This window comes from Eumetopias jubatus, unplaced genomic scaffold (assembly GCF_037043125.1).
Source record: "Eumetopias jubatus isolate StellerSeaLion01/CBP00866 unplaced genomic scaffold, mEumJub1_p1.0 scaffold_4, whole genome shotgun sequence".
Classification (NCBI taxonomy): domain Eukaryota; kingdom Metazoa; phylum Chordata; class Mammalia; order Carnivora; family Otariidae; genus Eumetopias; species Eumetopias jubatus.
In genome coordinates this window covers 108854473-108877619 of record NW_028274810.1, presented here as the reverse complement: position 1 = coordinate 108877619, position 23147 = coordinate 108854473, and the positions used below count along the sequence as shown (strand labels likewise).

General features: G+C 57.6%; 1 protein-coding gene and 1 non-coding gene across 2 annotated transcripts; both read right to left on the bottom strand.

The window, feature by feature from the left end:
• Window positions 1-4092: 4092 nt before the first annotated feature.
• LOC114201123 (small nucleolar RNA U13) lies at window positions 4093-4192 on the bottom strand. Its single transcript, XR_003607587.1, has one exon. It is a non-coding gene; the product is annotated as a small nucleolar RNA U13 (small nucleolar RNA).
• An 11249-nt stretch (window positions 4193-15441) lies between these two features.
• LOC114201121 (lymphocyte antigen 6H) lies at window positions 15442-16889 on the bottom strand. Its single transcript, XM_028093643.2, has 3 exons — window positions 16806-16889; window positions 15962-16081; window positions 15442-15677 (listed from the first exon to the last, which is right to left on the bottom strand). Exons 1-3 carry the CDS (start codon window positions 16870-16872, stop codon window positions 15442-15444), a joined length of 423 nt encoding a protein of 140 aa, XP_027949444.2. The 5' UTR covers window positions 16873-16889.
• Between the last annotated feature and the right edge of the window lie 6258 nt (window positions 16890-23147).

Sequence of the window (23147 nt, the reverse complement as noted above, 5' to 3'; positions counted from 1 at the left end):
CTTTCCACCTCTCAGAATCTTGGGCTCTGGTCCCAGGCCCCGGTGCTCCTGCCCTGAATGTCGGCAGCACACGCGCCTGAAGAAACTTTAGTCTGGGTCATCGCTTGACCCCGTGACACCAAACTAGGCCTGTGAATGTGGTCCCCATCGCCCAGCCAGAGGGTCGTCCTGTGATCCTTGGCCCATCGATGCTGAGGCAGGAGAGAGGCGGCAGCAGCGTGGCCTCCTGCCCCCAGGGAGAGCCAACGCGCACCGCTCCGAGCAGGGACACGCGGCTCCGGAGAGCAAGCATGGGCGGCCCAGGCCCGATCCCTGGGAGGGACGCAGCCCGAGGCTTCCGGGAGAGCCCTGGGCAACACAGTAGCACCCGAGCTACCCCTTCCAGAGGTGGTGCCCGCTGAAGGCCGTCAATGGAAAACCTCCCCAGGGGTCTGGGAGCACGCATGAGACAACATCCCCTCGGTGCCTCTGCGGGCTGCCCACCGGCTCAGGATACATGGCTGTGGTTACCATCTGGTTATTTTTCAGATGACCTGAGAGAAAGGACGTTTGTGAAGCCCGAGGGGGGCGTGCCCTCGGGGTGGCCTCCATCGGCCGGGCCTGTGGGGGGAGGAGCAGGTTGCCGCCTTAAAGTACCCCCCCCCCACGCCCTCCAGCCGCCACAGGTCGGAGCCTGATTTGCTCCTCTGAGTACCCGGCTGTGGGTGTGGGTGACCTCGGGGGAGGTGCGTCTCTAGCGCCTGTTGGCAGGGACAGCCCCCCTGCTGCCGGTTGGGCTTGGGGCGCACAGCAGCCTCTGACACAGCCAGGCGGCCGAGGCCAGGGGTAGAGAACACCCGGTGAGTTCACCCGTACAGACACACGCGTGTTTGGAAGTACACCATCTTCCCAAACTGAGCTAACTCTACCCATATTCGATGGCAGAAACACGCAGGCTGGCCTCGATTGGCCCCATCCTGCCAGAAGTCCTGTGGGATTTTAGGATTTGGTGTTGGGGTACTGAGTCAGGCAGAAATGATCCTCGAAGCTCATCATGACGAAGAGGACCTTGGCTGGAAATTAGCTCCGGAGGCCTATAGAAGCCATTAGCAAATGGCCACCCCATCAGCCACACGAGCAGGGAGAGGGCTTGCCTCCTTCCTCACCCAGGAGGCTGGACGAGGCCTTCTAACCACTGTGGCGTCTGCTGCATCTAAAGGTCAGTAGCCAGGCAGGGGTTGCGGCGGGAGGTATAATAGACTCCAGCGAGTCTGAGTCATGGAAGGACCTTGCTGGTCAGTGTGGCCTCCGAGGACCCGAGAACCACAACATAAACAAGCTCGACCCCGCGACCCTGCAGCTGGCTGGGCTGACCACGTCCCTCCGGAAGGGCAGGTGTCACTGACCAGCGTTCCAGAAGCACAGCCAGAAGCCAGAACCTGCAAATATCTGTGTTGCTCCACCTGGGGGTGGCTTGTCCACAAGCCAGAAGGGACATGGCTCTGGCTGAAGGACCACCTCCCAGCGGCGCCCCACTTCCCGGGAGCTGGAACATGAGTGAAGGTCATTTCTGCCCCGAAGGAACAGAAATGATAGTGTAATTTCAAGTGTCATGTAGTAGACATCATTTTAATCTCTTGGCCACAGGTGTACGGTATAACAAAAGGCTTATAAATTTACTGATGAAATTAGATGAAGGGGGAAAAAGCAGGCTGGTGCCAACAATGACACCAGGAGGAGAAAGTGTCTAGGGAGGCTATTTGGAAGCTGTGTCAATGCAGCACCTCTGAAAACAGATCAGACGGGAAGCAAGGAGCATTTGGCCTTTGAAAAATCCCACACACAATTAAATGCTTCCAATCAACACATATAAAATCCTGATGTAATCGTTGAGGCCAAGGATATAGTGTGATGGAGCCAGGGGCCGAGCTGGCCTGGGAGCCCTGGCCCCACTCCCTCCCCTGTGCAGATACCAGCCCTCTGCTCCCAGCTGGCTTGTCAGGGACTCAGCCGCCTCCCACGGAACCAGGAACCCGGCTGGAACAGAGCATGCACACATGCATCACACGGTCATTGATGGGGGCTTGAATTCTTCCCTACTAAATATTCCATTTCTCACCGGAAGTTCTGATCATGTTTAGGCAACTGTTACAAAAGTGAGGAATCTAACAAGTGTCCGCCTCCTGGCCACGGAAGAAAGCAATGTTTAGCCGCTTCATGCCCCAAGCAAGGGGCAGGCAATGGGGGCCCTGCAAACCAACCCCAAACACTCCAGCCCAGTTCTTGAGCCCCGATTGTTTAAGGCAGATGTTTCCATGGACCCTCCTTGGCTGCAAATATTGTCAATTCTCATTATTCAAGATAGTTTTGTTCTATGACGTCACCGCAAACACTGAATTAGTGAGCACTAGACATTGCTCTGAGGGGAAATGCAGGGTTAGGCCCCCTGCAAGACTCTGGCCACATGTGTTCATCAACCAATCAATATGTAAATATTTGCAAGCCATCTAGTAAGGGGTTAATATCCAAAATATATAAAGAACTCATACAACTCTAAAGCAAAAAAACCCCAAATAATCCAATTACAGATGTTTTCCCAAAGCTATGGAAATAGCTAACAGATACAGGAAAAGGTGTAGGACATCATTTGTCATCTGGGAAATGCAAATCAAAACTTCAGTGAGATCCCACCTCATACCTGTCAGGTTGGTTGGTATCACAAAGACAAGAGAAAGCAAGTGTTGGTGAGCATGTGGAGAAGGGGAACCCTCATGCACTGTTGGTGGGAATGCAAACTGGTGCAGCCACTCTGGCGAGCAGTATGGAGGTTCCCTAAAAAAAATTAAATATAGAACTACCATATGATCCAGCAATTCCATCTGGGTATATATCCACAGGAAATGAAAAGAGGATCTTGAAGAGATATCTGCTCCCATGGACATTGCAGCAGTATTCACCATGGCCAAGACACGGAAACAAGCTAAGTGTCCTTGGATGGATGGATGGATGGATGGATGGATGGATAGATGGATAGATGGATGGAGAAGATGTGCTGTATATAAACAATGGAATATTACTCAGCCATAAAAAGAAAGGAAATCATGCCATTTGCAACAACACGGACAAACCTAAAAGACATTATGCTAAGTGAAGTCAGACAAAGAGAAACAAATACTGTATGATTTCTCTTATAGGTGGAATACAAAAATAACTTTAAAAAACCAAGTTCATAGATACAGAGAACAGACTGATGGTTGCCGGAGGCAGGGGGATACAGGATGGGAGAAACGGCTGTGCTGTTTTGTTGGCTTTTTTAGCTTAAATTGTTTATCTTTTTTTTTTTAAGATTTTATTTATTTATTTGTCAGAGAGAGAGAGCACAAGCAGGGGGAGCGGCAGAGGGAGAAGGAGAAGCAGGCTCCCTGCTGAGCAGGGAGCCCGACATGGGACTGACCTTGAGATCGTGACCTGAGCTGAAGGCAGATGCTTCACCAACTGAGCCACCCAGGCGCCTCTGTTTATCTTTTCTTTTTTTAAAAAAGTGGTGAAGTCCTGGACAAGGGTTGTAGCAGGGGGAAGAAATGGCTGGGAGATTCTGGAACCTCTGGGATCGAGCAGTAGCTGGATGTAAGGTCCGAGAAGGAGAGGAATGGGGATCACTCAAGGCTCAGAGTTACTGGGGTAATGAAGGTGGCTTTTAAATTTAAACAAAGGATTCTTACTGCCAGGAAGGAAAGTCCATTTGCTTATTCTAGTGGGACTTACTCTACTCCCCTCGGAGCAATGTCCTCCAACACCCCGCTAGGAGGGCAGAGCGCAGGACAGGTGGCGCAAGGCTGACGGCGCGGCAGCTCCAAACCTCAGGCCCCCCAGACTGGCTTTAAGGATGATGTGACTGTGGGGGCGTCCAGACCACTCTCCAGCCTCACGGCCAGCCTCCTGCTCTCCCAGCCTCCTGCACACGTTTCCTGCCACCACACAACAGCCGCAGGAGACTGAGCGTGGCTGAGGTCCCCCTGCAGCCTCACCTTCAGGCCACAATGTGCTCCAGCCTGCACCCCCTGTCCCCACTGCCTGGTGTCTGGGAGCCCCATTCTTTCTTTCTGTTTTCCATGTCAGACAGGCAATGTGCCGAAGTCGTAACAAGGTTTGAGGGAGGCACATGTGAATGGCGTGAACACCCAGTCATCACGCTTATGAACTACAGAGGGATCCCCAGAGCCCCATCCTAAGTCCAACCTGGGAGTGGAAGGGAACGCAGCCCTGAACCCATGTACTGGGTGAATGGCGTCCCCCAAAGCTCATGCCCACCAGGAACCTCAGCATGTGACCTTATTTGGAACTAGGGTCTTTGCAGGTGTGTTTACAGTGAGGCTTGCAGTGAGACCATCCCCAACCAGGGCAGGTCCTAAAACCAATGGGAGTGTTCTTGTCAGAGACAGAAAAGGACTCACAGAGACCAGGGAAGAGAGCTGGCAGAGACAGAGCAGAGACCAAGGGACGTGGCCACAAGCCAGGGACACCAGGAGCCCCAGAAGCTGGAAGAGGCAGGAAGCATCCTCCCCCAGAGCCTCCAAGGGAGCGTGGTCCTCCAACACCCTGATCTCAGCGTCTGGTCCCCAGACTGTGGGGGTGGTGCTTTGTTACAACAGCCCAGGACACTGACAGCATCCCCACGGCCGAGGCTCAGACATGGAGGTCTCCAGAGCCTGTCCTAAGGCCAGCTGCCCTCCACAGCCTTCTCCCACTCCAGCTTGGCCCCCGGCCTCTCAAAACCCCATTCTCTTCCCCAAGGAAACCTCCTTTTGGGGGCGCCTGGGAGGCTCAGTCGATGAAGCGTCTGATGCTTGATTTTGGCTCAGGTCATGATTTCAGGGTCATGAAATCAAGCCTGCATCGGGCTCTGGGCTGGGCATCGATCCTGCTTAAGATTCTTTCCCTCTCCTTCTGCCCCTCCCGCCCTGCTTCTCACTCTTTCTCTCAAAAAAAAAGAAAAAAAAAAGAAAGAAGGAAGGAAGAAAAGAAAGGGAAAAGAAAGAAAGAAAGAAAGAAAAAGAAAGAAAGAAAGAAAGAAAGAAAGAGAAAGAAAGAAAGAAAGAAAGAAAGAAAGAAAGAAAGAAAGAAAGAAAGAAAGAAAGAAAGAAAGAAAAGAAAGAAAGGAAGGAAGAAAGAAAGGCATTCATTCCACTCACCGAGGTTTATAGGCCCCTTGAGTGAAAGTCAGCCTCGCCATTCGCTGGGACGTAATAAGCCTCCCTGCCCCTGGGGACAGCATTTACAGCATAAATGGACAATGTTCCCCCAGGACAATGACTCCCATCCGCCTGAAGGGATGGAAGAGACGTCTGGGAGGCCTCCCACTTACCAGCTCAGAGAAGACAAGTGACATGTTCAAAATGTGAGGTGTGTGACACAGACATGAGTGTTGAGAAGTTTGCTCTGTTTTGTTTGACGTGAGGTATTTCTGATACTTCAGAGATACAAAACCAAATTTTACTCACGGTCTTTGGTCTGCAACACCCGCTCCTCATTGGTCCCGACACAGCCCTGATTTCTTTCTTTTTAATAATATAACAACATTCTGTGAGCTCACCAACAGGAAGACTAACATTTTGATACAAGCTTACTGTTCCCTGTGAGACCCTTCTCAGTCCCCTCTGTGGCCCTACACACCCCTGCCTCCCTGTCCTAGGGGAGCGACACCACATTCTGGAATCTTGAGTTGATTGTTCTCATTCTCCCCAGATAGATGATTGCTAGAGATGGATGGGATGGATGGATGGACAGACGGATGGGTGGATGGACAGATGGATGGATGATGGATGGATGGATGGAAGGACAGATGAATGGATGGATGATGGACGGATGGATGGATGGAAGGACAGAGATGAATGGATGATGGATGGATGGATGGTCAGACGGATGGGTGGATGGACAGATGAATGGACAATGGATGGATGATGGATGGATGGATGATGGATGGATGGAAGGACAGATGGATGGATGGATGGGTGGATGGATGGAAGGACAGATGGATGTTAGATAGATGACAGATACACAGATAGATGACATAGAGCTTTATTGTCTATGAAGCTATATTTGTCCCATCAAACTTATATAAAACAACAGTGTAAAGTAGTTCATGTATGAACATCAGCTTTATGTAATTTGTTGGGACTCACCTACTCAATTTCATGCTGCTAGCCTTCTTCCGTATTGTTTTGTGACTAGCTCACTCATTGCAACTGCTACAGAGCATTCCATCACATGACTGTATCACCCCTGATTAACCAAAATCCCCTCGACGGTCATTTTGGCTGCTTTCAGACAGTTGCTCTGGTGAACAATGCAGCCGGTCACATTCTCTCACATGTCTCCTGCGTACACATGTGAGATGTTTCACTGGTTGATGTGCCAGGAAGAGACTGCTTGATTACGGGGAACAGAATATTCAGAGAATACACCACACTATTTCCCCAGACAGCTGCACCAGAGTACCTCTGATGTGCAGGGTGCAAGAGAATCTGGCAGTACACGTGGTCTCCATCATGTGGCCTCATCAGTCTTGTGAACATTTGCTAACCTAGGGGTACAACTGACTCTGTTCGTGATTGGCATTTCCCCGCTAACTAGAGAAGCTGGACATGTCTCTGCTCTGTACATGCTCTGTGACTCGCCTGCGCATGTCCCCCGGGTTACAGAAGGCTCTCCTTGTCTCCACTAAACCTCTGTAGAGTAGAAATGAGTGCTTGGCTTGAGCAGGAGGGCTCTGTGAGAAAACCCAGAGGAACTGAAGGCATGGTAACCATGGTGATCACTGCATGGGACACTGGGGAACACTCACCAAAGAATGGCTTAATTTCTGATCAGCTACTCTTTAAGTCTTCCCAGCTGCACTCATCAGGTAGACCAGCTCTCCCCTGCAAGGCCTCACCTGGATCAAGACCCCCGACCATGTTGTCTCACGAAGATGAAAGCTTGTCTTTCTGACCGTCTGTGTGTCTCCTCGCCAGACTGGGCCCACATGTTGCTTATTCCCCAAGTTAAGGGATGAAAGCCCAGTGCTCTGGAGGGATTGGAGCAGGGGCACCGATTTTCCCTTCCGAATAAGGAGTTTTGGGAAGGGGGCATTTGGAGAGAACCGGGGTCAAGAGGTAGTGCTAACACGGGGGGTTCCAGCCCGTAAGAGGGCCCTCCACCACCTGCACACCTTCACAGCTGCCCAACACTCACCCCCCCCGTCAGCCCCCTTCTCTGTAACCCGTGACTCATGACTTATCCAACTATCGTTCTCCACCCTTCACTCATTCATCCTTTATTCTAGTTGCTCATTCATTCAGCAAAATTGCCAACTCCTGGCCAGGGGGGCTGGCCTGGGAGGAGAGTTCCGGGGATCTCTGTCCAAGGAAGGCCTGGGGCCCCGGCTCCAGATGAGCAACCTCCTCACAAGCAGCCCACCTGGGGTGGGTAGGGAGGACAAGATGGAGCCTGACACGGACACCCTGCCCACTCAGCACCGCCCCCACACACAAGCCGCACAAACAGCTGAGTGCTCCCTGGGCAAAGCAACTCATACAGACCAAGCCCCCAGCCCCACTTCCGCCTCCAGACCCTCCCGCACGGACACTGAGTCCCCTGGCTGGACAGACACTCGGCAAGTTTTCCCAAACCCTTCCCTGGCCTTCACCCAGCCAATGTTCCCTGGCTGCTCCCAGCCGTCTGAGCAGCACCAAGAGAAGTGAGGGAGCGGGGGAACTTGGGCACAGTGAGGGGCGGGCGAGACCTGCCTTCTGCCTGGGAATTCTGGAACTTCAGCAAAGGCAGGTGGTAGGACACCCACCTCGCGCACACACTGTCTTCCTCCTCCTCTACACAAGGGCCCCACCCTCCACCTCTCCATCCTCCAGGAAGTCCTCTTGGATGTCCCGTGGATGCCCCAGCTCAGGCTAGACAGCCCTGAGCTTGTCACCGGTTCCACCTGTCCCAAGCTGCTCATCTGTGCCCTCCCCGGGTGACCCTCCCCTAGGCCAGGCACGGGCCGTCCCCTCCATCAGCCCTCACTCTCCCCACCACCCAGCCGGCCCCTCCCAGAATTCTGAATCCTATTGCCCCAGACAGGCACCACCCACCCGGTCACGTGCTCTGGTCCCCGCCTGTCCAAGCCCTCCCCCACCTCCACACAGCGCCCCACTGGTCCTTGTGAGAACCTGGATGTGAGCCCATGACTCCAACACATGGTCAGCTCTTCACTGCCCGCAGGCCGGACTGCAAAGATGTCCAGGCCAGCCTGGTTCCCTGAAATTTGGGCTCCTCAGGTTTGAACTTTCCCCAGTCACTGTCCACCCTGTCCCCTAATAAGTCTGCCGGCAGAAGGGCCCACCTGTCAGCCCCTCTCCCGAAGCTCAGGGCCAGCAGCACGTGTTCTCCCCGGTAAAAGCCAGATCCCTTGCCCACATGCTGAGGGCTGTGGCCTGCACAACCTCACCTTGTCTGCACAGGCTCTCAAAGTGCCAACTCAGGGGTGAGTCAAGGTAGATCCATGCTCCAGTTCTGCAGCCCCCCCGCCCCTTCTCTCACTCGGGGTTACTTTATGACCAATGTTCTTAGGGGTTTCAATGTCAGCCAAAACAGACCCAAGCATCAACCTCTGATAGAGAGAAAGACGAGAGAATGACTTTTCAAAACGTAGAACAAAACCGCAACACCCTCCAAGTGCAAATTCTAACTGAAGGGAGAACCCTCTGTTGTCTCACGCATCCCTGCAGGGACTGGGATGGGCACAGCCCCTCAGCCTGGTGAGATAGCCACACCCCCCAAAGTGACGAGCCACGGACCCTGTGGCTCAGCAAGGCCAGCACAGGGGATCCGATTCCCAGATGCACTTGCCAAGTGACACGTGACAGTGAAGCAACCGCAGCCTGCCTGAGGTGGACACTGAGAGCATCCCGGGGGAGGGGGGGAGGCCTCTGCACCCTCATGCAGACGCATCAACACTACACGATGCCCTGGCACAGGGGGCGCAGAGAATACAATCATCCTCGCATTTCCCCGTTCCCGCGCAAAGACGCCCTGAATGCACAGGGGCCCTGGGCAGATAGCAGTGGGGCCTGGGGCGGGAGACACACTTCTCACCTCACTGATGGGCACGTGGCCCCTATTCAAAAACTTAAGTTAAAAGAAAATATGGAAGTCCCTCAGCTACATCCCAGGACTGGGGTCCCTGTACCCCCTGCCCCAGCAGCCCCCTCAAGGAAAGGGAAAGAAGCCCCGGAACCTCACTCTCTGGAGCCCACGGGGGAAGCTCTGGCCCCTCCTGGTACCCTCCGCAGGGGAGCGACCAGGCCCACCTCACCTGTCTGCCCACCGCTCTGTCCCTGGGGCCTAGAGCCTAGCACTTAGCTCCCCAAAAGTGGAAATGAATCCATAAGCACATAAAACCGTTAGCTTGCTCTCCCCATCTCTCTGGTGGGCACCCTCTGCTTGCTGTGGGCTGTGGGTGGTGCAGATTTCTGGAGCCCAAACTGGGCACTTTAAGTTGGGATCTGGGTGCAGGACCCAGGCGTGTGCATTCAAGCCCTCATCTACTGGGATCTCACGGCCACCAGGGAGCTTGCAGGGAGGACTGACTTCCTTACCTGCTCAGAAAAAGTCCACTTTCCTGTGAAACTCAAGGACCTTTGGGTCTCCAGTGTGTAGATGTTGGGTGAAGGTGGGAGATACCTGGAGATATCTCAGGTGAATGTCCCTCCTGTAGAAGGTGAAGGAGCAGGGTGCCTGGGGGGCTTTGTCCAGCGCGGCTCCCCCCTCCAGCACCGTGTGCAGGGCTGAGCTGCCGGCAATGCCCTGGGACCCCAGGAGCAGACGGAAGCAGCCAGGAGAGTGGGGTGGGGGGCCAGGGGCTGGCGGTGTGGAGACACCAGATACAGACTGGATCGGACAAGGCAGAGGCATCTGCGGGGGGCTGGGGGCACAGGCAGGGGGAAGGGTGGGAGAAAGACTCTGCCAGGGAAGGTGCACTGGGAGGCGCTGTACTTCAGAGGAGGTTGCAAGCTGGGGGGGTGGGGGGCTTGGCAGAATAGGGGAAGGGTCAAGAGCAAGCCTCAGGCCCCTAGAAAGGAAGGGTGTCCACCCTCCCACCTCCCGCACGCCCCCGTGCCATCCACCCTGCCAGCTGGCACAGGGTTCCTCTGTCTGCACCCCCCGGTGCCCCACGAGCTGGGTGTATCCCCACCTCACAGACAGAAGCAAGGCTCAGAGGGGATGCAGGGCTTGGTCAAGATCAAACAGCAAGAGACATCTGAGTCCAGGCATTTCCTGCAAACGTGGTGAAGATTTCGATGTGTCAGGTCCTACCTCTTCCAGATCTGTTTCCTCGGCGTCAAGTGGGCATAACAAGACCTCTAACCAGGCTGAGGTCAGGTGCAAAAAAGGAGATGGACAGCTGCTCTGAGAGGGACAGGCCCCCGCCCCAGCGGTCCCGCAGCTTCCCTGGGCCCGCACCAGAGGCCCTCGAGACCCCCCAGGAACCAGACTGCTCCAGAGCGTGGGTGCCCTATCTCCTCTGTGAGGCTGCCAAAATCCTGAGCTCACCTCCGATGAGGACACCCGAAGGACTAGAGACCCATCTCAATCCTGGAGCCGGTGCACAAGTCCTCTGATGCAGTGATCCTAACCAGGCGCTGGCAATGGGAGTCTGGCGTGACCCCCCGGGGTTTACCTGTCGCGAACGCCAAGGAGCCTCACCACCAGGACACCGAGCAATAGAACCCACTGCAGAAACTACTAATTAAACGAGGGGACATGTCCTCGTATCAATAAATGGTGAAAGGGTATTTCTCTTAAACTCATCAGCCGTCCCTCATAAAGAAATCTAATTGAAATATGAATAAATAGTGTAAGCTGAATAAAGACTGATTTCAACTCCAAAAGCAAACATCGACTCAGGGTGCCACAGGGAAGTCCTTCGGTGAACAGACACGCCCGGGGCTGTGTCATCAGTCAGCCGGCTTCACAGGCCCCGCTAATGCAACAGGCACAAAAATTGAACACACAATAAAAATGTTGGGAAAGCAGAGTTGCATCTTCACTTGTACACTGCCTGGTGGTATACCTTGAACATCTAAGAGACGACACCAACAGTGGAATGTGCGGAGCTCGGTGTTGGAAAATGAGTAGCTTTTCCTTGCGTGGGTTCAGCGCTGTCGGTGGCCGCCCCACGTCATGCCCACACCCTCTGCACCTTGTGGACGCCCCTGCGTGTAAGCCGCGCGCTTCCGGAATTCAGGAGTGCACTCAGCAGCCTCCCAGCCCCGAGGGCATCCCTACATGACTTTGGCTCTGCCGGGGAGATGCATCCAGACCACACCACGGAGGAGGGCTGAGGAGGGGCGAGGGCCCGCGCTCCGCCCGCCCGGAGAGCCCCTCCTGAAAGCCCTCCACTGACTCCCGCGGCCTCGGCTGTCGCACTCACACGTGTGAGCACAGCCTGAGCGAGGAGCGGAACTTTACTCTTTCTGTCACAGTTTTTCTCCCCAGACCCATCTCACCAGGAGGCGGAAGCCCGGTGTCTTGGGCTCTTCCCTCCCAGGGCTGCGTGCAATGAGGGACGACAGGCAGATCCACTGCCTCACCCCTGCCCTGCCTGGTCCATGCACAGCACCTGGGACACACAGGCTGTGCCCTCAGTTGGGTCACTGTGGCCTCGCCCTGACCCTGGTTCCCAGGCCCCACCACAGCGTGGAGGCCCCGGGCTGTCTGCAGACCCCCGACCCAGACCTCCGCCGGCAGGTACCGCTCAGAGGTCCTGCCCCTCGGGAGCCTCTCTCTGGGACGCACCCCATCCTCCGCTCCTTCCCGCCCCTCTGCTGGCTCAGCCCAGGGGCATCTCCGCCTAGTTTGAGGAAGGTCCCGCGCTCTCCCTCCCCGTCTGGAAGCGTTTCCACGGGCTTCTCTGCAGACTTACTCCCTCTGACTCAGAGAGGCCCGTGGCACCGTAGCGGGGGGAGCTCTTGGAAACATGGAGGCCAGTGATTCACGGGCTCCACCAGTTGTCTGCCCTGTTGATCCCCCAAGCCCTCAGCCGTCCTGCTTAAATGAAGGCCAGGTGGCGGGGTGGGTACTTGTAGAAAGAACAGCATGAAAGAAAATGAATAACCAGCTCACCACACCGAAAATGACCACTGTGGTTTAAAGAAAAGGAAGCCCCAGTTACAACCACCAAAACTACAGGTTACCTAGCTTAGACGCCGAGGGAGGTACAAGACCCACAGGGGGAATGAGCCAGAACAGAGGCGCGAGCAGGTCGCCGCCGGAGGGGCAGGAGCTGCGCACTCCCACGTGGGGAGTCCTCATGCCGTGGAGACAGCCTCCGGCCCCGGCGGCACACAAACCGGTGCAACTGCAGTCAACATCCTGAGTGTTATTCTGGAACTGCACAAACGGACTCCGGCATTCACCTGTAAGAATAAATCGCAAGAAGTGACAATCTTCTTTTCAAAAGAGGAGCAAGGAGGGGACTCGCCTCACCAGCTGGTGAACGTGACTTGAAGCTGCCACGCCCGGTGGGGCCCACGCTCAGTGGCCGGAACACACACCACGGGTGCCATGCACGCTATGACCAAGGTGGCACTTGGAGTCACGGGGAAAGACATGTGTGTTCATGAACGGCATTGACAAACACCGGCCACGTATTTCAAAGAGGTCCTGCCTCCTGCTGCATGGTAAACAAACTCCGGGTGCATCGGGTATCTGAAGGAAGTAGCCAAATCTGTAACAATAGCAGAATATAAAGACTGTTTACCTAGGATAAGGACAGAGGAGGCTCTCCTATGATCTGAAAGCCAGAAACAATAAAAGAACAATTAGATTCAACCACACGGAACTTGAGGATGTGCACGCATGTACTGGGAAAACACCAAAAACGAAGATACTGGGAAAACACAGACCACGGGAAAGATGGTACCTCGCTCACAAGAGGGCCTCATACTTCTGTAAGAAAAGACAAAAGCCCAAAGTGGACCAAAGGTGCGACCGGCAATTACAGAGGAAACGCTCGTAAGTCGGGACAAACTCATAAGACGTTCAATCTCACTACTAAGTTCTCCAATGGAAATCAGGATAAGACCCTACTCTTCATCCCCCAGGCTGACGGGAGCTCCCGGGGGATCCATGCGGGAAGGGTGGAGGGGCCCGGGAGGAGGGACGGGCACAGCCTTCCTTCGGGGAGATCTACTCCTTCCAAGGAGATGTTTTTCGGGCTCAGCCACACACTTCCTGAATCCCCCTGAGATGGAGAGTCACTGGATCCCATAAGGACATGAGGGTGAGGGTGGTCACGACAGCGCTGATCAGGGACTGAGAGCGGAGCCCTCTGCCCTCAGGTGAGGGGTGGCTAAGAAAAGCGCCGTTTGCTCGTGCAGGGGAGTACTAAGCAGACAGTGAAAACGAAAGGTCCACGTAGATCCGGCAAGGATGACCTTGGTGGATTCTTCAGAAGAATTATCAAGTTGCACACAGAGCGCTGTCCATGTGCCCAGGCGGACCCAGCACGCCTCACAGACGGCGGGGTTCAAGCCTGCCATGACAACTCATCACGGTGGCGACGGCTCGCTCGCTCTCAGGCGCGGGGACCCAGCCCTGGATGGGGCAGCTCGGGAGCGGAGAGCGGAGAGCAGGCTCTCTGGGCCACACTGCCCCCGCGCCCCCCTTCACCTTGAATCGCACAGCTGGAAGGATCTCCCCACTTTTTGTGTTTTAAATACATCCCTCAGGTAATAAATTCTCACACAGAGATTGACCTGAAAGTTGGTTTGAACCCATGGGGCGGCATCTCGTCCTCTGGGAACCTCCAGGGCCCCCATGGAACCGCATCCTGGGTGGCACCAGCTTCCGGCCTCTGAATCCTCAAGCTGCTCCTCACACTTGCCCTAAGTGAGAGTGCCCAGTCCCTACACGCCCCCAAACACCAGACACAGCGGTGGGCAGCACACTTTACTGAGGTTTGGGCAGGATGGGAACAGGTGCATTGCAGGGCAGCAAAGCAAACTTAAAACAGAGCGGGACACACGTCCCTGGCCAGTCCTACCAGCAGGAGGTGGACACAGTCCCCAGTGACTCCTCTCCTGTCGTGTTCACCCCGGACTCCCAGGTCCCTCTCCCTCAACCACACGCAGGAGCCCCGGGGGGAATGCCACGGCCAGCTCTTAGTGAAACCACGGTTCTTGCCAAGGGGTCCAGGACCCAGGAGCACCCACAGCCTGGGTCGGCCACAGAAGGATGAGGAAGAACTGACTGAAGACCAGACTCCAGAGAAGCCCGGAGTGACTGCTGACATCACGTGGTGAGCCTGGGCCATGGGTGACCCACGTGGCCTGGGAGCGTGGGAGATTGGGCTGAACCCAGGGGTGCAGGGACAAAACCAGAGACCCACCATCGGAGCGGGAAGGGCCAGAAGTGGTCCCTAAGATCTACCTGCAGGTGCTCCCCTGCCTCCTCCCTCCCGAAGCACCCAGTGCCTCTGCACCATCCCACGTGGGGCCGCCTCAGCCCCTGCTCAGGGGCTAGCCTTCGTGACCCTGCCCAAGGAGGTGCCCTAGGTGGGGGCAAAGGGTCTCTGGTTGAGAGGCCGAGTCTGGGTGCAAGAATGCTCCCAACAGCTCTTTGGGGAGCAGGCCCCAGAGTCTGATCACCCCAAGGCTCCACGAAAGAGCAAGTGAGAGAAAGGGCAAGAGGAAGGGACACGCAGGGCATGTGTGTCTTCGTGTCCCTAGACCCTGAGGGCCAAGAAGCGTGTGTGCACAGACGTGCGTGTGTGTGGGCTGGGGCACACCAGTCCAGGCGCTGGTGTGACATCCGTTTTTCAGCGTGCACACCTGTGGACGTCTGCGGGGGCTCGCGCGTGCATCTGTGCGAGTGGGCGTGGACGCGGAGCACACCTCTGCAGGCATGGATGTGCGCATGCCTGCACGTCTGGTGTCACGTGCACTCACACACGCTTACAAGGCCTTACCTTCGTGTCCCTGTCCCGAGACTCTGTCCACTCTAACCTCTGCTCCCATCTGCTACCAGGCCCCAGGTGCCCCAGGCTGCCCAGCACACCCACAAACCCCCAGTCCCAGTGCCCCACGTCCTTGGAGCCCCTCTCCCTGCTCTGCCAGCCTGACCCCCACACCCAGGCTCAGACCCAGGTCTCTGGACCAGAAGTGAGTTTATTTCTCTGCGGAAGATGCCCTCGCAGCCATCGGTTGGGCTGGGCCTGGCTCTGCCTGGCTTCCCCTCGGAGACCTGGGGGTCCCAGTCCCCAGCCCACACCCCCCGGGGCCTCCTGCAGACACCGGGTTTCCTAGAGGCGTCCTGCTGGCCCGGACTCAGAGCTGGTGGAGAGAGGGAAGCCTCATGGCTCAGGGAGGGGCGAGGGCCAGGTTCCAGGGAGGAAGCTCAGAGCCCTGCAGGAGGGAGAGGGCCTCAGGGCCCAGCCCCGAGGAGGGCAGGCCCGAGGCTGAGCAGGAGGCCCCCCGCCAGGGCCCAGGGGCTGCCCCCCGCCCCCGGCCCCCCATTGCACAGGTCTCCCCCGCAACAGTCCACGTCCACTTTTAAGATCCCAGAGTTAATGAAGCCCATCAGATAGTCTGAGAAGAAGTGTCGCTTCACGAAGTCACAGGATGAGGCGCACATCTTGTTCACGGAATGATCCTTCCTGCCTGGGGAAGAGGTAGGAGAGCCTGGGACAGGAGCGGCACCTGGGCCCTCTCTGCGTCACGCCCAGGCCCAGGACCCAGCCCGGGACGCAGCTCGGGACCCCCAGACAGCAGAGCTGAGCTTTTCAACCCACCCACCCTGTCTCAGCGACCTGGAGAGGGCCACACAGGGCACCTGCTCAGCCTCACACAGCAGGCCACCCACAGCCCTGCGCCTTTAGTCGAGGACAGAGGGGCTCAGATGACACCCCCAACCGCTCCCCACCCAGGCCCTGGTCCTGACTCACTGCTACTGGGGTCGGTGATCCGGACGCTGGCGCACACTGTATCCGACGGCTGGCACTGCTTTGGGGTGCAGTGGCTCGAGTTGGTGGTCAGGGTGCAGTCCTGGCACCACAGGCCATGAGCTGGGCAAGGCACAAGGACTCCGATGACCAGAGGAACCGGGCGCCAAGCCAGCCGTCCCCCTGCCCCTCCCTCCCGCCTACTGCAGGCCCTGCTAGGAGAACCAGGCCACTGTAGGAGGCCGAGCACCCCCTGCCAGGAGGGAGCAGGCACCTGGAGGTCAGGCCCTGGGAGAACCTGTGTGCCTTCCCGGCAACTTGGGGGGTGGGCCCCACCACTGCAACTCTGGCAGCCCCTGGGCGCCCTCCGTGGCGGCAGGCACAAGCGTGCACAGCCAGCCCCACATCTCTCACCCCTCTGCTGCTCTCCGGCACACTCCTACCCCTCCCGCGCCTCCCCGCAGACTTCACTTGCTCCAAGGAAGGAAGGACCACACAGACTTGATGGGAGGCCAGGTGGGGCTCTGAGAAGCGATGGAACGCGAGAACCCCGCCCTGAGCGAGGGGCGTCCGCGCAGGACTAGCCCGCCGGTGCGGAAAACCGGGAGGAAAACCGCTCGGTGCCCTCAGGAGCCAGGAGGGCCCCGCGTGGCTGGGGCTGGAGCTGGAGTACCGTGAGTGAAGGCGACAGGCGCGAGGGCCGGCTGGCGTCGCCAGGGTCCGGGAGAGGGTGTGGATGTGACCAGCACCGTCGGAGGATGGCGGCCCTGCAGCCCGGCTCTCTCCGGAGCCGCCTCGGGCTCCTCCGGCGACCTGGCCCAGCCCCGCGGGGCCACCCCAGACTCACCGGGCGCAGAGCACAGCAGGGCGGCCAGCAGCACCAGGCCGAGGCCGTTCATGGCTGCAGGCAGCATGCTCCAGGCGGGCCTCGGGAAGGCGCGGGGGTTGTGGGCGGAGGTCCTCCGGGCGCGGGCCTGGCAAGGAGAAGCCTCGGTCAGGAGCCCCAGCCTCCTGCCAAGCCCGAAGCCCCCTCCCCTCTTCTGGCACGGCATCGCAACGTCCCCCCTCCTCGGAATCTCAGAGCTGGGGTGGGGGGGTTGTTCGCAAGCTCGCAAAGCCCCACCCCCAGCCCATCCCCCAGAGCGTCCACCATCACAGCATCCCCTCCAGGGAGAATAGGTCTGCCGTCTCGGGCAGGGTGACAGCTCGAAACGCCCCAACCCGCTCCTGGCACCTGTGGGGTGGGGGGTCAGGGAGAGCGCGTCTTCTCCTCCCTGGGGAGCGGTAGGTGCGTCCGGAGAGAAGAGCGCTAGACAAGGTGCGAGCAGGCGGTACCTGCCGATGGAGGAGGGGCGCGAGCCACGTCCCCACCCCCACCCCTGGGCTGGGGGCCCGGGAACCCCGCGCTGAGTTCCCTCCCGTCGCCTCCTGCGCGTGCCCGGGCGCTCACCGCAGGTCGGGGCGTGGAGCGCGGGCCTCGGGTCGGGGGCGCACTCACATCCCTGGGGGGTCGGCACTCCGGGGCTCCGGGAAGCGCGAGGAGCGGTGCCCTTCGGTCTCCCTGCGGACCGGAACCCGGGCGCAGCCTTGTCTTTCGGGGAACGCAGCCGCAGACGCGGACCCCGCGCGAGGGGCGGAGCGGAGCCGGGCGGGGGCGCGCGGGGGGCGGGGGCGGCGGGAGAAGCGCGGGCGGGGCGCCCGGGGCGCCCGGGGCTCGGTGCCGCGGCGGGTGGCTGTCCTGGGCCGTCCGCGCCCCTCGACAGGCAGCGCCCGGCCCGCGCGTCCGCCCCCTCCGGTGCCGGCTCCCTCCGCGGCCGCCCCGCGCACCCCTCCCCCGGCGTGGGCAAGATCCCTTCCCCCTCTGCTTGGCCGAGATCCCCTCGGAATTTCTCGGAAGAACGTTTACGGCGAAAGGAAGCGAGCGAAACGCACAAAGACGCAGAGGGTGGGGGAGGTAACAGCGAAGGTGATTCGCGCGGGTCCTGGTTCGCAGGCCTGGAGCCCTCCCCTCCCCAGCTCCGTCGTCGCGGCTTCGGTGGTTTGAGGCTGCGCTCCCCCGCCCCAACCCCGACCCAGAGCACCCGCGACGACCCCCGCCAGCCACCGCTGCCCCAGGGACTGAGGGCTCCAACCACGCCCCCGTCGGAGGGCCGAGTCCCAAGGGCTGGTCGCGGCATTCAAGGCCGTCCGCCGCCTGCTTGGCCAGTTTCTCAGCTTTGTCTCTCGCCTTCCCGTCCCACAAAGCTTTTGAGTGCTGTGCCTTTGCACTTGCTGTCCCCTGTGCCTGGAATCCATCTCTGCTGAGCACTGAGTAAGCCCCAGCTACTGCGCAGGAGTTGGGGGTCCTTCCTTTTTGCCCTGCCTTCATTTCGCCAACAAATATTCATGGAGTACCCACGGTTAGCCGATCGCTGCCCTGGGCCTGGGACAACACAATGAGAAGGTTCAGCCAGTCTTGCATCAGACAAAGGATCATCACTGGTATGCCCTTGTGAGAGGAGCCAACCACAGTTAGCCTTGACTGAGCACCTAGTGTGTGTGCTGTTCCAGGCACGTATGTCATAGCTTCACCCCCACCTGCTGTGGAAGTATTCTTGACGTCCCCATCTTACAATGAGGAAGCCCAAGCACAGAGAGCCAAAAGGTGAAGTTTACGGTATGCGAGTTGCGTCTCGGTCAAGCTGTTGTGTAAAAGCAACAGCAAATGCACGAGGACACACAGGAGACACAAGTGAAGAAGGAGTTCGCGAACCGGAATTTGAGCCTCCAGAAATGATCAAGAATGTGTGCAAGGGGTGAGGAGCTAGAAGATGGAAGGGAAGGTCAGGACACCCAACGGGTCACGTGCAGAGCGCTGGGGGAAGTCTGGGCAGAGCCCCAAAGGGAAGAGAGCCAGTGTTGGAAGACACGATGTGTCAGAACCAGTGATGGAGACGCGCCTGCGTCCAGCTCTTGATTTCGGCTCCAGATCCAGCCCCACGTGTCGGGCTCTGCGCTGGGCAGGGGTGGGGGGCCTGCTGGAGAGTCTCTCTCCCGCTCCCCCTCCCGCTCCCCTTCTCTCTCTTAAAAAAAAAAAACTGATGAAAGAAGCATTTACAGAGAAGCACCATGTGTGCAAAATAGAATCAATAAGCAGGAAATTCGCACCTAGTACGGCGTCGTGAAGCTGCAGACCACTGAAGGCAAAAGAAGATGCTTCGGTAGCCAACAAGAAAGGGACCCGAGCTCCAAAGGAACAGCAGCTAGGCTGGCAGCTTCGGCAGCAGCAGGGGCGCCAAGACAGGGAAGAAGTACCCAGGAAGTGTGCTCAGACAAAAAGAACTGTCAGCTAAGAACTTTACACGCTGTTTTCCAAAAATCAGTGCAAAATAAATGTTTCAGAAAATTCAAGGTTTAGACAAATAAATGTCTTCAGATGACATTTTGGAGACGCTGAGAGAGCTTACCTCTAGCAGGCATTTTTAAAGAATGTACTTCAGGAGGGAAGGGCTAGACATGAGAAGGAACTGTGTGAAGAGACTGGCTGACGAGAGGGAAATGGCAGTTAGCTTTGTCGTCTAAGACAGTAGGAGCGTGCGATAGGTGAAGTTTGAGCTGCAGCATGTGGAACGGGAGGAGGTGACTGAGTGAGAGGGTCCCCAGACCCTTGCACTGTTTGAGAGGCAGCGCCGCTCACCATGAACGTTAGACTGTGTTCAGACGTTAAGGTTGCAGGGAAGGTTTCGAGGTAACCAGCCCCTTGTGTGGGAACCCTACCTGTGCACAGGCTGGGAATGGAAAGGTCGGTGTGTCTGGCACTCGGTGACTGGGGGGTGGGGGGTGGAGGAAGGTGAAATCAGAAAAGAGGGCAAATGTCAGACCCTCCGTGGCTTTGAAGACCTATTACAGATCATGGACTGTGTCCCAAGCACTTTAGTGTACTAGTTGGGAAGTCTTTGAATTACAAGTCAAAATACCCATCCATGAGTGTGATGGTTAATTCTGTGTGTCAACCTGGTTGGTTCACAGTGCCCAGATATTTAGTCAAACATTGTTCTGGGTGTTCCTGTAACATTTATATCAGTAGACTTTGAGTGAAACAAATTTCTTTCCATGGTGTGGGTGGCCCTCATCCAATCAGTTGAAGGCCTGGATAGAACAAAAAACTGACTTGCTCTGAGCAAGAGGGAGTTCTGCCCGCAACCGGCCTTTGAACTTGAAGGAGCACTGGCTCTTACTGACCCTCCTGCCAGACTCTGGAAATCACATGAGCCAATTCCTTAACATAAATCTTTCTGTACAAATATATACGCCCCATTGGTTCTGCTTCTCAGGAGAACCCTGACTGTCACAGGAGTCAGGGCTGGTGGGGCTCAAAGCTCACCGGGGGCTCTGTCCCTTTCCCCTGAGCCTCCCAGCCTTCCCATCGATATCAAAGGAACACACACAGGGAAAGGGGACGGGGATGGCTTCGAGCTCGGTGGTCAGCACTGTCTGCGGAAGCAGGGGTGGAAGGAGCTGAGGCAGGGCACACACATCACCGGCTGACATTTCAGATGATCCCCATGGCTGCTGAGTAGAGAATGGCCTGGAATTTCTAGAACAGAAGAAGGGGGTCGGCGAGGAGGATGGGGCCCAGACGCAGGGGCAGCAGTAGACGTGGTTCACAAGATTTGGAGCTGTGTGTCCAGGATGCTTACCTTCAGGGCTCTGGCTTGGGAAGCAGATGGGTCGAGGGCAGGACGGCGAGCACATCGGACGTGAGAGGTGTTAAAGCATTTTCCTTCGTTGGACGTGCCTGGACAGCACCAACAGGAGAGCTAAGGTCCCTGCGGGGCTCAGAGGAGGTTCTGGGGTGGAGACATAAATGTGGTCCTGGTTGGCACAAAGGAACAGATGGACTTACCAGCTGAGAAGGTGGAGAGAGCTCGAGGCCCCAAGCAGCTAAGCTACAAACCAAGTCTTGGCATAGGCGCCTGGCATTCCGCAGGCGGATGAGGGCCTCACAGCACGTCACTGTTGCCCGCCCCCTCGCAACCCCGAGTCCAGGAGCTGTCTGTCCATCTGTCCTCCTCTCAAGGCCATTGGGCCCACTTTGGCTCAGGTGCCAACAAAAGGGTTCACACAGAGGGCCCTTCCCCTCTCTGGTCCCGCTGTTCTGCAGACCCACCCCTCCCTAGACTACACCCGCCACCTCCAAGTCTCCCAGAGCCGCCTGTGCCCCAGCTGCGCCCACAGGACTCCCCGGCAAAGCCCCAGTGTTCTCCCAGCTCTGGGAGACTCCTCCTCTGCCCCAACCCACCCCCCTAATTCCTCTCAGCTGAAATGTGCCCCCAAGGCCCCCCCCGCCCAGGTCTGAGTCTGTGTCTAGTACAGGGGTGGTTATCCCCGTCTCACATGGGACGGTCAACCCCTTCCAGGCTGGCGTCCTGAGGGCATTTCTGCCACCAGCCTTCAGCGCCTGCACCACTCCCACCTGCCACCTCCCTCTCCACCCTCCCTGTGCCAACGATCCAGGCAATCAAAGGAAGATCCCTGCAGAGGAAGTTGCACCAGGTCAAGCCACAGCCTCAGACACACCGTGCTCCCTGCACTTTCCTTCCTCTCAGCCTTTGCTTGCACGCTCCTGGGCCCGGAACACCCATCCCACACCTCACACCAGGCACACGAAAACCCTCCCACCCTGTACTTTCTTTTTGCAGTAAATGGTCCTGGGCACCTCCCCCAAACGGACCCTCTGGTGGCCCTGGACCTGAAGCCCAGGATCCAATCTTAGACCCTCCCATCCCCTCCCCTGAAGGCACTGCCTCTGGGAAACCCCCATGGCCCCGCACCTGGCACAGAGCAGCTACCTGACCCCACCTGCAGTGCCAGGACTCTGTGGCCCATGTGCCTGCATCTGCCTTTGCCCGAGACCAAATCTCAGCATGCAGGGTCTCCTTAAAGACACCTGACCTTTCTGGATGCTCAGGTCTACTCCAAAGAACCCCTTCCCACCCCAGTGTGAGAAGCTCCCCGGGGCAGCCGCACTGAGGGAACCCCTGCAAGAAACCCTCAGGCCTGGGAACCACGCTCGCCCTGGGGGCCAGGAGGGGAAAGGCTGTGGCAGGGAAGGCGGGTGCACTCAAGGTCCCTCACCCCCAGCCCCCAGCTGCCTACACTCATGCACACTCACCCACACACATCACATTCATACCGATGCATTTCCTCTGCCACCCCTGCACACTTGCACACACTGACACGCTCACTCACACACTCACTGAGACCCCAGGCCCAGTGGGTCAGCGCTGTCGCTCCCAACACTGCACAGGGCTCTGTTCTGTGCTCTCGTGGGCATTTGCATGTCTGGGGCCGAGTGGCACAGTGGTGAGATCCGGGCTCTGGGCGCAGACAGCGTGAGTCACCCCCAGGGCGCGTGGATCTGGGCGTGCTGTGTGACCTCCCGAGCCTCAGTCCCTCGTCTGTAGAATGGGGCAGGGCTAGTTACCTTGCAAGAGCATCGTGGGAATCCCACTCGATGCCGCCAGTGAAGTGCTCGCTGAGCATCTGGCCCAGGCGCCTGGGAGGGTGCCATCACGACACAGTCGTCCGTTCAGCCCGCCGTGCCAGAGGGACAGTTGGGTGCTGCCCCGTGAAGGCAGGCAGCAGGGATGACTGCGCAAACAGAAAGGTGGCTGTGGAGTGATGTGAGCAGCTCTGAGAGCAATCTGGAGGCGGGGACAAGGCCTCTTCGAAGGGGACATTGAGCCAAGGCCTGGAGGATGAGGCTGCCAGAAGCTTCAAGTCCCAGAGATGGGAGAGAGCAAGAGTGTTTGGGAGAGGAGCCAAGTGATGTAAGGGGAGGGAGGAGGAGGGAAGAGCAGGAAGAGGGAGGAGGAGGGGGAGGAGAGGGGGGGAAAGGGAAGGAGAGGGGAGGGGGAGGAGAGAGAAGGGAAGGGGGAAGGGAGGAGGGGAGGGGCAGGCGGAAGGGGAGAGAGGGAAGGAGGAGGGTGTAGGAAGGCTGTGTGCAGAAAAGAGTTGGAATTTTTTCTAAAAGCCGTGGGGCCCAAGGAAGTTTTGAGGCTGGTTGTGCCCAGACCCCGTCATCCTCCTCAGAACTGACACACTCATTTCAGATTCACACTGCCTTCTCCGTGGGACTGGGGTGCGGGGTGGACAGATGTTCCTGGGTATCTGCCACGAGGCCAGCCTCTGTCCCTTCTGGTCAGCT